At 37.0% G+C, this 15,289-nt stretch overlaps 1 protein-coding gene across 2 annotated transcripts in view; it reads left to right on the top strand.

Annotated features, from left to right (window-relative positions):
• The window catches only part of NR2C2 (nuclear receptor subfamily 2 group C member 2), a 71,414-nt gene that overhangs the window by 2,684 nt on the left and 53,441 nt on the right, over positions 1–15,289 (top strand). Inside the window, exon 2 of one of the 2 annotated variants that reach the window (XM_083353837.1) lies at positions 10,879–10,959. The exons of the other annotated variant lie outside the window; for it this stretch is intronic. Coding sequence (XP_083209963.1) covers positions 10,900–10,959 — 60 coding nt within the window. The 5' untranslated portion in view covers positions 10,879–10,899. The remainder of the gene's footprint in view (positions 1–10,878; positions 10,960–15,289) is intronic. 2 annotated transcript variants of the gene reach the window in all.

Below are 15,289 nucleotides of genomic sequence, written 5' to 3'. Positions count from 1 at the left end.
CATTTATCTCATGGTTACTGTGAAATTGTGTGAATGCATCAATGCAGTGCATGTTATCTCAGCTTGCAAAGCTTGGATTCATTGAATGAGTTTACCAAAAATGTAAATATTGCAGGATATACAGCTTCATGCTACATAACTAAGCTCCATTAGTTATTAATGTATCTTAAATAATAGAAACACAAGTTAAGATAGGCAAGAAAATGGTAAGTGAGCACCTGTCCAGCCTAGATGAGTTCAAATCACCAGGACCAGATGGATTAGACCCCGAGGTTCTGAAGAAACTGGCAGATGTGATCTCAGAACCACTGAACTATATTTTTCAAAGATCCTGGAGCACTGGGGAGCTACCAGAGGACTGGAAAAGAGCTGATGTAGTTCCCATCTTCAAAAAAGGGGGGAAAATGGATCCAGGAAATTACAGACCTATCAGCCTGACCTCAATACCTGGAAAGATTCTAGAAAAGATAATCAAAGAACAAATCAGTGAGCACCTAGAGGCAAACAAAATCATTACTAAAAGCCAAAATGGGTTTGTCAAAAACAGATCATGCCAGACAAATCTTATTGCATTCTTTGACCAAGTGACAAAATTAGTGGATCAGAGGAATGCTGTAGATATAATTTACTTGGACTTCAGTAAGGCATTTGATAAATTAGATCACAAACTACTACTTGATAAGATAGAAAAATGTGGGTTAGACAGCATCACCACCAGATGGATTCGTAGCTGGCTGACCGGCCATACTCAGTGAGTCCTCAATGGAACTGTATCTACATGGGGGGAAGTGTGTAATGGGGTGCCCCAGTGCTCTGTTCTGGGCCCAGTGCTCTTCAACATCTTCATCAACGATTTGGATGAGGGGATAGATGGGGAACTCATCAAATTTGCAGACGACACCAAGCTGGCAGGAATAGCCAACACTCCGGAAGACAGGTTTAAGATACAGGAGGATCTGGACAGACTTGAACACTGGGTGCTATCTAACACAATGAAATTCAATGGTGAAAAAAGTAAGGTTCTACATTTAGGCAAGAAAAACCAAATGTAAAAGTATAGTATAGGTAGTACCTTGCTCGATAGTAGCAACTGTGAGAGGGATCTCAGAGTCCTAGTGGACCATCACTTAAATATGAGTCCGCAGTGTGCTGCAGCTGCCAAAAAAGCCAACACAGTGCTAGGCTGCATTAACAGAGGGATAGAATCAAGATCACGTGAAGTATTAATACCACTTTACAATGCCTTGGTTAGGCCACGCTTGGAGTACTGCATCCAGTTTTGACCACCATGATGTAAAAAAGATGTTGAGACTCTGGAAAGAGTACCGAGAAGAGCAACAAAGATAATCAGGGGACTGGAGGCTAAAACATATAAGGAACGGTGGGTGGAATTGGGTATGTAATTTAACGAAGAGAAAGACTAGGGGTGACATGATAGGAGTGCTCCAATATCTCAGGGGCTGCCACAAACAAGAGGGAGTCAAGCTATTCTCCAAAGTGCCTGAAGACAGGACAAGAAGCAATGGATGGAAACTAATCAAGGAGAGAAGCAACCTAGAATGAAGGAGAAATTTTCTGACAGAAAAATTAACCAGTGGAGCAACCTGCCTCCAGAAGCTGTGAATGTTCCAACACTGGAAGTTTTTAAGAAGAGACTGGTCAGCCATTTGTCTGAAATGGTATAGGGTTTCCTGCCTGAGCAGGGGGTTGGACTAGATGACCTCCAAGGTCCCTTCTAATTTTACAATTATGATTAAATAGAAAACTATATTTAGATAGATTTTTTACTCCAAAAGCATTTTATTAAAATAAGTTTGATAAAAATAAAAAAAATCTGATTTAAATAAAAAAAATCGATGTTTTTGATTTTTTTTAAAGAAATCATTGATTATTTCCCACCCTGGTTTGACATGTGTTGTACTGGTAGATGAAAAAATAAGACATCACCTGAAAATAAGCCTTAATGCATCTTTTGGAGCAAAAATTACCGTAATATAAGACCCAGTCTTATTTTCAGCGAAACATGGTATCAATAAGCTTATGCCCAATTACATCTTTCAATCCTGAGCCAACCAACTGATACTTTGGAGGTCTTGGATGGATGGGGAGAAACTGACTTCATTTCATCTTACCAAGATCATGTATGTTGCTATGAATATTGAGGATCCCAGAGCCAGGGATTTTCCATCTTTAGTCCTAGATGGGGTTGCACTTCCCCATTTTGAAGTGATGTGTATTCAGAGATGTTCTTTGACTCATCGCTCCTGCTCAAAGAGGCCCTTCAAACAGCCACTTATATGTGGTCATCTATGAGTTTACATATTGCAATTCATTTGTGCTTAATATGAAGCTTTCCTTGAAATGGGCATGCCTTAGTCTGACTATGAGATACCCCTGCATTAGTTGCCAGCCTGCTCACAGATACAATTCAAGGTACTAGTTGTCAGTTATAAAGCACTACATGGCATAGGGCCAGGTTACTTCATAAGTTACTGCCTATTTTCTATTGTTTCTACCTGGTCAGTACAAGTTAACAGAATTGGCATGCTCCCTTCAATTAAATAATGCTGTTTATCTGGACCTGAGAGGTGCATTTGCTCTACTGTGGCACCTTTCCAGAACAGGAACCCTCTGGTTTCTGCCCAATGGCATTCTGGAAGGCCGTGAAGACCTGGATGTTTTCCCAGGCCTTGGCTTAGAGTGAAAGTGCCTCCTTTGTTGTATAAGTCATTGTATATGTCATTCTTTTGAGTGGCTGGGTGCCATTTTGTTTATCTGTTGTGTTTTTCTTTTGATCTGATATTTTGAACTGCCCAGAGTTGTTTGGAGTCAGTCAACATCTGACACTATTAAATAATTAAATGACAAAAAATACCATTATTCACAAGATAATGCTATTAGAATTAATGATAATTAATACTGACTATCCAAAACCACAATAATTTTTAATAGATAGTTGAAGAATATTGTTATTAGTTAATTGAAAGACTTTGGAATAGACTGGGAATGCTTATATTAACAAATCAAGTTAAATATATCACATATAGTTCTTTGATTTTTAAGGTACAATTATTTTTAAATGGAATCTCAGATAATCTTTTAAAAAGATTGGCTATTTACATTTTGAAGCTAGATGTACTATATACAATAATGACAAGAGTCACTATGTGAGATAAGCAACCATATAAATTTAACAAATAAGCCTTCTCCCACTATTGTCTCATTTTGCTTTAATATCCATAAAGCAGCTATCATGATTTTGGAAAAAGTGCAACTTAAACATATGAACAGATTTTTGAGTTAATACTAAAAATTTGGGATTTGTTAAAATACAGTTATACTGAGCATGGGGTGTAGCAAAAAAAGAAAAAAAAACTATTATTTTGGAGTAGAAAGATGGATCTGGATATAGAGTTTTGGAGTGTTTGCTTTCTATTTGTAAACTTGCTCTATTGATGTAATGGAGAGACTGATTAGTATAATATATGGTCAATATTTAATGTATTTTTAATAATAAATGTGCTATTACTGCAAGTGAACTGCATAGTTTTTAATGGCTAGAGTTCTCCAATTCTACTTAGATTTTGATATTGAGGTCAGCTATGATTTAACTAGCGCATAGATTTCTTCAAAGTAAGTTGAAAGGTAACGGGCTGTCGCTTCTTTATTTGCTAGTTCTGTCCATGGTTAAAGATGACTAGTGTCTCCCTGAAGAGAGTTTTCTTTCTTTCTCTACTTCCACTCTACCTGTTTTATACTATACAGTTTAAAAATATAAAGTGAAAAATTGTTAATTAATCTTCTTGAAATTTAATAAATATTCTAGTCAATGTAAGTTTATATATATCATCACGTCAGAGCGTCTGAGAAATAATAAATTCATGTACCCTTTCAGGTTCATATTGTCACATAATTATTGGTCCTATCAGAGGCTAACTGATGCAATTTTCTGTCGGTGTCTTGCCAAAAAAATAAGGTCCAGACATAGCATTTCAAAATTAAACAGAGGTTTTTAGCCTGGCGAAACAGGCAAAAGAAATTTGCAAAAGCAGATGTTGGCCATGTTTTGCTGAATGCTAACTAGCATCATTTTATGTTCCTGGTAAACTGAAACCAAAGCACAAACTGGATAATGGGATTATATGATTAAGTAAGTCTGTTAGGCATATGGTGTTAGCCTACAATGTTGGGTTGAAAATATATTAACCATAATGCTATGTGTTTAAGTAGTTAATTGGTCAATGGGTATGTACGTGTTCTCATGGCCATAAGAGGAAGCTAGGAATGTAGCTTCTCTCTCTCTCTCTGAATTCACTGATCTCTACTATTACTGTTTTTGCTCTGCTGTTGGTTTACTACTGTTGTAACCTGAACTGTGTATTGATCTCTGGACCGGTAAGAAGACTTTGTAGCTTGGACTGTTGCTGTTGTTTATGACCTGGACTGTTTATTTTTGACTGTGCATTTTTGTGTTTACACCACCTCAAAGTAAAATACTTTTTGCTTTTAGAACTCAGTGTACTCCTGTGTGTGACTTTTACTACTCTCAGTACCCTTCCTTGTCTGTGCAACTCTTTGGTAGCACAAGGAGACCTCTGCACATCAAATTCCTTAACACTGGTTATGGGCCCAGGCCTGTACTGAGAGTAAGTACACACAGTATTCCTAGCTGAGTTTGTGTTAGCTTTTTGGTGTAAAATGGCACAGGAACTGTTGTCAGGCATGTCCTGGATAACCCGGTTGGATGGGACAAACTATGTTTCCTGGTCAACAAAATGCTGCTTGCTTTTGCGCAAGGAAGGACTATGGACTGTTGTAAATAACCCACCAGATACTACTGCTTGGGATCCAGATGATGAAGAGGATGCAAAGAAGTTAGATGACTTTAAAAGAAGCAATGAGAAAGCTCTTTGCATTATTGGGCTAACACTGAATGACCAGCAGCTTGTCCATATTCGTGGTGAGGAGTCTGCTGCTAGGTGTTGGGGCATTTTGCGAAGGCTTTATGTTCGAGACAGTGTGGGTGCACATATACACCTTACACGTAAGCTGTTTAGGGCTCGTCTGCAGAAGAATGGAGATATGCTGACCCATTTAAATTACATGAAGGCAACTTTTCAAGAGCTTCATAAAAAGGAGCTGATTTTTTTCAGAGTTGCATCAGGTCTACATTATTCTGTCATCTTTGGATGAGAGTTATGATGGGTATGTTTCTTCTTTGGAAGTCCTGACCAGAGAGGAACTGACATTGACTAACATTACTGGGAGACTGCTGGAAGAGTCCAGAAGAAGGTGTGACAGAGACCAGCTGAGAGAGACACAGCCATTTACCACTGCTTACAATGTCAAGAAATGTTATTCTTGTGGGGCTAGAGGGCATATAGCCAAATTCTGTAGAAAGGGTAGAAAACAGAATGTGAATAGCAGTGGGAAGGCTAAGAAGAGCATTGGTTTGGCTATTTCTGGTGAACCAACATCCAGAAATAATGAATTGTGGGTTGTTGATAGTGGGGCTTCACAATGCATTACTAAAGTGAAAAAGAGGTTTGTTAATATGAAAAACAGCAACCAATATGTTTCACTGGCAAACGGTTGGAGGATGAAGGCCTCTGGTAAAGGTAATTCCTATTGTCCATGCATTAATGAACAGTTACCTATGTTATATATACCTAAATTAAGATTAAATCTGTTATCTGTAAGGGAATTGGTTAAAGTTGGGTTTGTGGTAACTTTCAGAGGGGAGCAATGCACTATTGAAAGGAATGGAACCTGTGTAACTGCTAATTTGAAAAATGGTTTATTCGTTCTCACAAGTAACCAGGTTAGTACAGTTAAAGCTAACTCAATATGCGAGAACAAGAAGCCACATGATGAATGTATACATTTATTGCACAGGCGGTTAGGGCATGTAAACTTTAACTCACTACGTAAAACAGTTGAGTTAGTAGAAGGAATTAAACTGAAGCCATGTAGTAAGTATTTGAATTGCAATGCCTGTAATCAGGAAAAGAGTAAGGCAACTCCTGCAAACAGGTTAAACGGTTTCAAAACAACTGTACCTTTGGAAGTTGTGTTTGCTGATTTAATTGGACCCATGAAACCAAGTTTAGGAAGGTCATGTTATGTTTTAAGTATATTGGACCACTACTCTCGTTATGGATTTTGTTATCTGCTTAAGTCAAAGGCAGACACTTTCCAACAATTTGCAAACTGGCTGAAGTTTGTGGAGAGAAAAACAAAGAGAAAGGTTCAGTGCATAATTACTGATAATGGTACTGAATTTACAAATAAGTGTTTTGTTGATATGCTAGAATCTGCTGGCATTGAGCATAAACGTTCAGCCCCCTATAGGCCTCAACATAATGCATTTGTTGAGAGACGTGGGCAAACGTTACAAGCCATGATGAGAACCATGATAAAAGATTCTGGCTTAACAGATAGACTGTGGGGGGAGGCAGCAAAATGTGCAAACCATGTTCTGAATATAGTTGTTAATACTTCTACTGGTAAAATACCATATACTATATGGCATGGTAGAAGACCAAACCTTGATTATCTGCACACGTTTGGCACCCCAGCTTGGGTCCACATTCCTGCACAACTCAGGAGTAAAGGCCAACATAGGGCTAGGCAATTATACTTTGTAGGTTACGAAGCTAATCATAGATCCTATCGTTTCTGGGAACAGGGCACAACTAATGTATATAACAGTACTAGTGCAAAATTCCTTGAGCACGTTGGTTGGGATAGGTTAGAGCAAGGAACTGTTAATACTGATCCTCTAGTGTTTGAGGACTCCCATGATAATGTAACTAGTAATGATAATACATCTCCTGTAAATATAAAAGATGAAGAGGAGATAGGGGAGATAAAAGAGGAATCAGAGGAAGGAAAAGAGACAGAAATTCAAAACCCTGTAATTCCTTGGCGTTCAACGCGCATCAGACGTCCACCTGATCGCTATGAAGCTAGTATAATATGTCAAGTTAGTTCAATACCTTCTAACTATGATGAGATCAGGATGTATCCTGAAAAGGAACAGGCATCATGGAAAGCTGCAATGAACAGGGAGTTGAAGTCTTTGCAGGATCTTAAGGTTTATGAGAAAGCAAAACTGCCACCTGGTGAGCAAGCTATAGGTTGTAAATGGATATATAAGATAAAGAAGGGTGTAGATGGGACTGTAACCCATAAGGCACGTTTGGTTGCACAAGGTTTTGCCCAAACTACTGAGGATTATGACGAGGTGTTTGCACCCAGTCTGAGGGCAACTACTTTAAGAGCAGCTTTAGTATGGGCGGCTAAAAACCAATATATGGTTAACCATGTAGATGTTGAAACTGCATATTTACATGCTCCATTGCAACATACTATTTATTTAAGAATACCACCAGGATTGACCAATGATAGAAACCATGATTGTTGGGAGTTAAAGAAAAGCCTCTATGGATTGAAACAATCAGGCTATGAGTGGAATAAATGTATAGTCAATGAGTTAAGTGCATTAGGTTTTGTAGCCAGTAATGCTGATCCTTGTTTGTTTAGAAGAGAACACAATGGAGTGTTATCTTTTCTTTTATTATTCACAGATGATATTGCAATAATAACAAAAACTGAGTTAGAAGCACGAACTATCATTTCAAGATTGCAAAATAAATTCACAATTAGAAATCTTGGGAAAATAAGCCACTATTTAGGGTTAGATATTGTGAAAGCGAATAGGGGTTTTAAGATTTCACAAGCCAGTAAAATATCTCAGTTATTAAAGAGATACAATATGGAAATGTGTAAACCAGCAAAAACTCCGATGGCTATGGATTTTAAGGACACTAATGTTGAGAGTCCTGTATTTGATAAGGCTATGTACCAATCTTTGATAGGAAGTCTTATGTATCTTAGTAATTGGACTAGACCTGATATTTCTTACTGTGTAAACCAATTAGCCAGGTACAACAATAATCCAACTGTTAGACACTGGCAATCAGCTAAACGAGTATTAAGGTATTTGAAGCAAACTATTCACTACTCGTTATATTTAGAGCCAAATCGTGAGTTAATCCTTACTGCATATGCAGATGCGAGTTTTGCCTCTGATACAAACACTCGTAAATCTACTTCAGGGTTGGCTATAATGTTGGGTGATTCTTTGATTGGATGGAAATCTATTAGACAAAAACACATAAGCTTGTCTACAATGGAGGCTGAATTTTCATGTCTATCAGTGTTATGTACAGAACTGCTAGTGTACAAACAATTATTGTTAGATACGGGTTTAAATGTAAATGATCCATTTATTGTGTATGAGGACAATCAAGCTGCGATAAAGATGGCTAATAATGCTGCAGTAACAACAAGATCTAAACATACTGATCTTCGTTATTTAAATGTCAGACAATGTGTCAAAGATAAATTAATACAGCTAGAGTATTGTTCATCTGATGTAAATATTGCAGACCATTTTACGAAGGTACAAAGTGCTGTGAAACACAATACTAATTGTGAAAGAATGTGCATAAGATTGTAAGAGTTATATATTATTCTACCCAAAGGGGAGAATGTTAGGCATATGGTGTTAGCCTACAATGTTGGGTTGAAAATATATTAACCATAATGCTATGTCTTTAAGTAGTTAATTGGTCAATGGGTATGTAAGTGTTCTCATGGCCATAAGAGGAAGCTAGGAATGTAGCTTCTCTCTCTCTCTGAATTCACTGATCTCTACTATTACTGTTTTTGCTCTGCTGTTGGTTTACTACTGTTGTAACCTGAACTGTGTATTGATCTCTGGACCGGTAAGAAGACTTTGTAGCTTGGACTGTTGCTGTTGTTTATGACCTGGACTGTTTATTTTTGACTGTGCATTTTTGTGTTTACACCACCTCAAAGTAAAATACTTTTTGCTTTTAGAACTCAGTGTACTCCTGTGTGTGACTTTTACTACTCTCAGTACCCTTCCTTGTCTGTGCAACTCTTTGGTAGCACAAGGAGACCTCTGCACATCAAATTCCTTAACAAAGTCTTCCTTGACTATTTTCTCAGCTGATATGTGTGTATTTGTGATGTTTGTACTTGATTTTATTTTATTTATATCCCACCTTTATTATTTATACAAATAACACAAGGCAGCAAACATATCAAACATAACTTCTTCCTTCTATTTTCGCCACAACAGCCCTGTGAAGTGAGTTGGATTGAAAGAGTGTGACCTGGCCCAAGGTTACAGAGCTGACTTTCGTGGTTGAGGCGGGACTAGAACTTACGATCTCCCCGTTTCTAGCCTGGTGCCTTAATACCCAAAGTCATTTGTTTGAGATGGATGGCTATAGAAATTTATTCATTTATTTTATTTTATTGGATTGATTGAATGAATGAATGAATAAAATAATAATAATTAAAAAAATTCAATCTATAACTATGATCTATTGCAAAGTACATTTTCTTGGAAACTGTTCAGACAACTCCCTGCAGTTTTCTTGGTGAGGTTTTACAGAGGTGGTTTGTCATTCCTTCCTTCCTAGGGCTGAGAGTGACTGGTTCAAAGTCATCCAGCTGGCTTCATGCCCAAGGCAGGACTAGTACTCATAGCTTGATATTTTAACCACTACACTAAACTGGCTCTCACAGTAGCCTAATCCTACATAAATCCAACCTTGTTTTACTGTGTAAATTGATAGCTACATCTATATCTGACAGTATTAAATTCTGCAGTTTAAAAGTAAAGAAAAATTACTTTTACTGGTCCTAAGTCTCTCTTCATATTGTTTTGCTTAGTGACTCCATATCCTAGTATAGTGAAAATGGAAGGCATGCTATTCTGTTTATAGTCTCTAGAGTTTCATCTCACAATCACTGTGGACATTTTGGGGAAGTAAAGAAGCTAAAGCAGGGGTGGACAATTATGGCCCATTTACCTCTGGACTTCAACATGCAGAATTCCTGAGCCAGCCACACTCAGAGTTGAAGTCCACAAGTCATAAAGATGCATAACGGGACCATCTTTTTTGTTGTAATTTGCAAAATACAGGTAGTCCTTGACTTAAAACCAGACATTTTACACTGTTTCAAAGTTGCAACAACAGCCATGTAAAGCACCCCATATGTCATAAATGATTGTGCTCCTCCATAGTCATGTGATCACATGTCAGGCAGATCAACTTTATGACCAGTCACAGCATTCTATAATCATGATTCATGAAACTGGCGTTTTGCCAGTTTCCCCGCAAAAAATACCCAGTTGAATGGGTTCGCTTAACGATCACTACAAAAAAGTCTGGAAAATTAATTACAGTCACATGGGTGCCCCAACTTATGACCACAGACTTACAAATGGATTTCTAGTCCCAATTATGGCCGTAAGTTAATAACATTTATTTGAGGAATGCCAGCAGAGTAGAAGTTTCTAGAATAGAGTGCATTGGCAGAAAGGCTACTATAGGGGTAATTAAATAGTTCATCATTGGGATGAGCAGAAGTTTGAACCCCAATGAGTATTAATGCTACACAAACCTTAGTGTACTGTTTAACTATATTATAATGCTACACAAACATTAAGTGTACTGTGCAACTAATAAATGAGTCCTAAGCTTGATTTTTTTCTGATGGCAACATGATGACTATAATTATAAAGCCCCATTTCCTGTTAATTTAATAAAGTATACTTTTTTATAAAAAGTCACAAGTGTAGCATATTATACATGTTCCAATAAAAATGTTTGAACAATCATTTTAAAATATGTGCAGACATAAACCATTACATAATATTTAAAATATCTGTTTAGTTAGAATTATGCATAAATGTAATTATTCTCAATAATAAAAATGATAAAATTTCTTAATTTTACTGTGCCTGATAGAAGTTACTGGCATCCCTCCAAACAGGTTCTCTAATGATCTTTCACCATGGCAACCAATATGGAGGTGCTGGCTCAGCAAATAGTGGAGACACAGCAGGTGGCTGAGGTGAGTGATGGATAATATTACAGTATTCTCAGTTCATTTTTAAAAAGAAAATACTGTTTCCAATTAATTACTTCTAAAGTAGCAATTATTCATATTGCAATGATTATTACTTCATAAAATATAAAGGCTTCACTTTTGTATTAACAGACATTATTTATATGAACAAAATGTCCATCAAGAAATTTGGAAAAAGTGCCTTTCCCAATCAATGCAGTTTGACAGAAAGGCTACTGGGTAAAAGACAGAAGTCATATTTGAGTTTTCAGCCATATTCCACGCCTTTCATTTTCCTTGAAGAAACCTTAGCTAAAAACTTACATGAAATCTTTTAGACATGAGCAATAAGCCTTCAAAAACTTTCTAAATGAAATATTATTGTCCTTGAGTCAGAATAATACAAGTTGTTCTCTGCTATCAGTTGCAAATTACAAGATTATAGTTGACTCATTCCCAGATCTTAAAAACTTAAGCTCATGAATCATATTAATAAAAATGTCTACTTCATATAGTCTGTTTCCTCATACTTCTGGCAGAAGAGTTGCCCATGTTTTCTCCTAACAAAAACTGAATAAAATTGGCAAATAATAATTGTATCTCTTAATTTTGTTTGTACTTTACAATAATTCTTAACCTGGCTTAAAAAAACACTAGATGAAACTAAGATAATGATTGCAGATAGTCTTTGTGTTATCTGTGGTTTTGAATATTATTTGTGGTGCTATAATAAATACGTTTTACAGGAAGATTATAGAGATCATAAAGGAAACATGTAAGCATGTTGGTATGCTAATCATAAAGAATTTGAATAAAGCTTGCCACTTTAATTTTACTTTTTTATTAAGTAATTTTATTATTAGATTGTGGAATATTAGCTATATCCTAATTTTAATGACACATTGACAACATGCTTTTAAAGATACCCTTATTTTTAAATATATTCTAATTTAAACAAACCATTGACAAAAAGAGTCATTTTGGTTTAGTGATTAAGGTGCTGGTCTAGAAACCAGGAGCATGTGAGTTCTAGTTCTGTGTTAGGCATAAAAGCCAGCTGGGTGACCTTAGGCCACTCATTTTCTCTCAGCCCAACCCACCTCACAGAGTTGTTATGAGGAAAATAGGAGGAGGAAGGAGTGTTAGGTATGTTTGCCACCTTGAGTTATTTATAAAAAAAAATAAAGGTGAGATAAAATATTTTAAAAAGTGACCCATTAACTTCCAAATGGTATCCAGTTATGTAAGGTCTAGATAGCAAGACAATTAAATGAATACATCACTGAATTGAAAGTACTACACAGTGCTTATTAGTGATTTCCTAACAAACTGAAGTAATGGATGGGGTACTGCACTGTTCTTGGTCCTATTTGTTGTTGTTAATGAGTTGGGTGAAGAAATAAGGAGAATGCTCATTAACACTGCAGATGATGCAAAACTGAAGACAGCAATAATGCTATACAAGATGAATATAATTTTAAATGGTCTTTATGTATCAGAAAAATGGGCTGAGAAAGAACCAGTTAAATTGAATAGAAATCCAAAATTCATTGTATAAGCAAAAGAAATCAATTGTATGATTTGTTATAAAAATAATCTAGGGATAATAGTTGGTTGCAACATGGATATGAGCAAAAGGATATGACTGCAGCAATGGCAGATACAATTTTAGTCTGCATCAATAGAAACGTAGCTTCCAAATTATGAGAAGTAGTAGTTCTGCTGTATTATATATTGTTCAGATCTCAAGTATTGTTGCCCTGTTCCATGGAAGCAGGATTCAGACATTGGAAGAGGTACAACTGTAGAAAGGCAGCCCAGAGTATTACAAGAGATATACTAAGAACTGAAAATGTTCAAAAGAGAAGACTGAGGGGGGATGTGGCACAATTCAAGAACATGAAAGGATGCCTTATAGTGTTGAAGTTATGTTATCTCAAGCTATCACTAACATAGAAATCAGACTTTGCTATTTATTTATTTATCAAACACATTTCTTAACTGCCCATCTCCCTCAGAGAGGGGGTCTGGGTGATGTACAATTTAATCAATAAAATTAAGCTTTAAAAACCGAATCTAAGGTTAATTTTTTTAAACATAAAACGACATTGAAAAATTATAAAAGACGGAGAATTCCAAGATGGGGAGGTTAACACAGGCGGGGTTGTTGTCTCATGGGGCCAATTAACCCCATGGCTACATAACCCACAAGGCTATACAACCAAGTTTTCACCCTTTTATAGAAGGCCAAAAGATTGGGGGCTTTCCTCACATGAGGGCAAGATGCTCCACAATGCAGGGACAGTGTCAGAAAAACGCTCTCTTCCTAGACCCTGCCAGTTGAAATTCTTTGAGTAATAGGTCTGTAGCATGCCTTCTGTGCCTGAGCGAGTGGGACTGGCTGATGTGATGGGGCAAAGCATTTCGATAGGTAACCAGGTGCTATGTCATATAGGGCTTTATAGGTAATAACCAACCCACTTGTCTGAAACGATATGGTCTCCTGCTTGAGCAGGGGGTTGGACTAGAAGACCTCCAAGGTCCCAACTTACCTTGAATTGAACCTGAACACAAACTGGCACACAATGCAGTTCATGGAGCCTCTAGAGGTATTATGCAATCTCTTCTTTGGACACCCAGTATGACTCACACGGCTGCATTCCACATACCTCTTGAAGCTTCCAGAAACTTTTTAGGGGTAGTCACATGTAAAGCATGTTGCAGTAGTCCAATTGGGAGATGACCACGGCATGAGTGACTGAGCAGAGGGCCTCCCTGTCCTGGAAGGGACAAAACTGGTGTACAACACGAAGTTAGAAAAAACCTTGTCACCTGCTCTTTGAGCAGGAGCCATAAAGCCAAGAGGACATCCAAGTTACCCAGCAAGTCTTTCTGGGGCAGTGCAGCCCCATCCAAGACAATAAATTCCTGGAGTGGGAGGGGCATCCACAGCCACTCCATCTAACTAGGATTCAGTTGAAATCTATATCCCCATCCAGACCCCCACAGCCTCCAAGCACCACAAAAGGGTGTCCTCTTTCTCTACATTTGTACTTGGAGTTAAGGGACTTTGCAAGTATGGGATGTTCCAACTATGTAAGGTAAAAGTGTTAAAATATTGATGTCTTGAGTACTATCGTCACTGATCACTCATTGTGTCCCAAGTCCTAGCAAAAAGTAAGATAAAGTTGAAACCTCCAGGCCAGAGATTGTGCTGAAAGTACAGTGCCAAAGGAAACAAATAGATCTGTTTGCGAAGCAGAGAGTCACTGAACAGTCACCATTTTCATTCATGTTTAGGTTTCTGAATGATGAATCATTTTTTATGTGCTCTCTCATTTTGTTCCCATTCCTCTATTCAACTGAATACTCGATAACATTTCTAAATGTTATCACACACACGTATAAACACATACACACAAAAGTGTGAATACCGGTAGTTTGAGAGAAGATTGAGGTGTCATGGATGAAGTTGAAGAGATCCTTAAAAATAGAATGGTGAGAAGTTGAAGAAAAGGAAATGTTTGAAGCAATGTGTATATAGGGAGGTTGGTTGGCAAAGTTGGAAAAGCACAGAGAGATTATTGAATGGTGTTATTAAACTAGATTTAACTATATTCCATTTTTTCCTTATTTATTTAATTTCTTTTTTTGCACCTAAAAGTATACCTAGTAGATATGTACATTTAATGTATGTGGTTTTCAAGCAAAAGTTTGGAAAAATCTAATACCAAGATGTATCCCATATCAATGTAGATTTAAGAAAAATGTTTTTGGTTATTTGCAGTAGAAGAAAAGTTTTTAAAATTCTGGATTTTTCTTGCAAAAAAATGAAGTAACAGCTTCAGTTTTGAATTTTTTTTCTGAACTTTTTGAATATTTGAGAAGCTGTCACAGAGAAGAGGGGGTTAACCTATTCTCCAAAGCACCTAAGGACAGAACAAGAAGCAACAAAGAGAAAGATATTAAGGAGAGATCCAACCTAGAACTAAGAAGAAATTTCCTGACCATGAAATTAATCAGTGGAATAGCTTGCCTGTAGAAGTTGTGGGTAATGCATCACTGGACTTTTTTAAAGAACAGATTAGGCAGCCATTTGTCTGGGATGGATTAGAAGACCTCCAAGGTCCCTTCCAACTCAGTAATTATGTATTCTTTTCTTTTCCTCACCTGCATCTGATAGAGGTAGTCATCAATTTAGGACCACAATTGAGCCCAACGTTTATGTTGCCAAGTAAGAAATTTGTTAAGTGAGTTTTGCCCCATTTCCTTGGCACATTTGTTAAGTGGATCACTGCAGTTTTTAAATTAATCACTCGGTTGTTAAGTGAATCTG

This window comes from Vipera ursinii, assembly GCF_947247035.1.
Source record: "Vipera ursinii genome assembly, chromosome: 2".
Classification (NCBI taxonomy): domain Eukaryota; kingdom Metazoa; phylum Chordata; class Lepidosauria; order Squamata; family Viperidae; genus Vipera; species Vipera ursinii.
The sequence above is the reverse complement of the archived record's forward strand: the minus strand, read 5'-3'. Positions and strand labels throughout refer to the sequence as shown.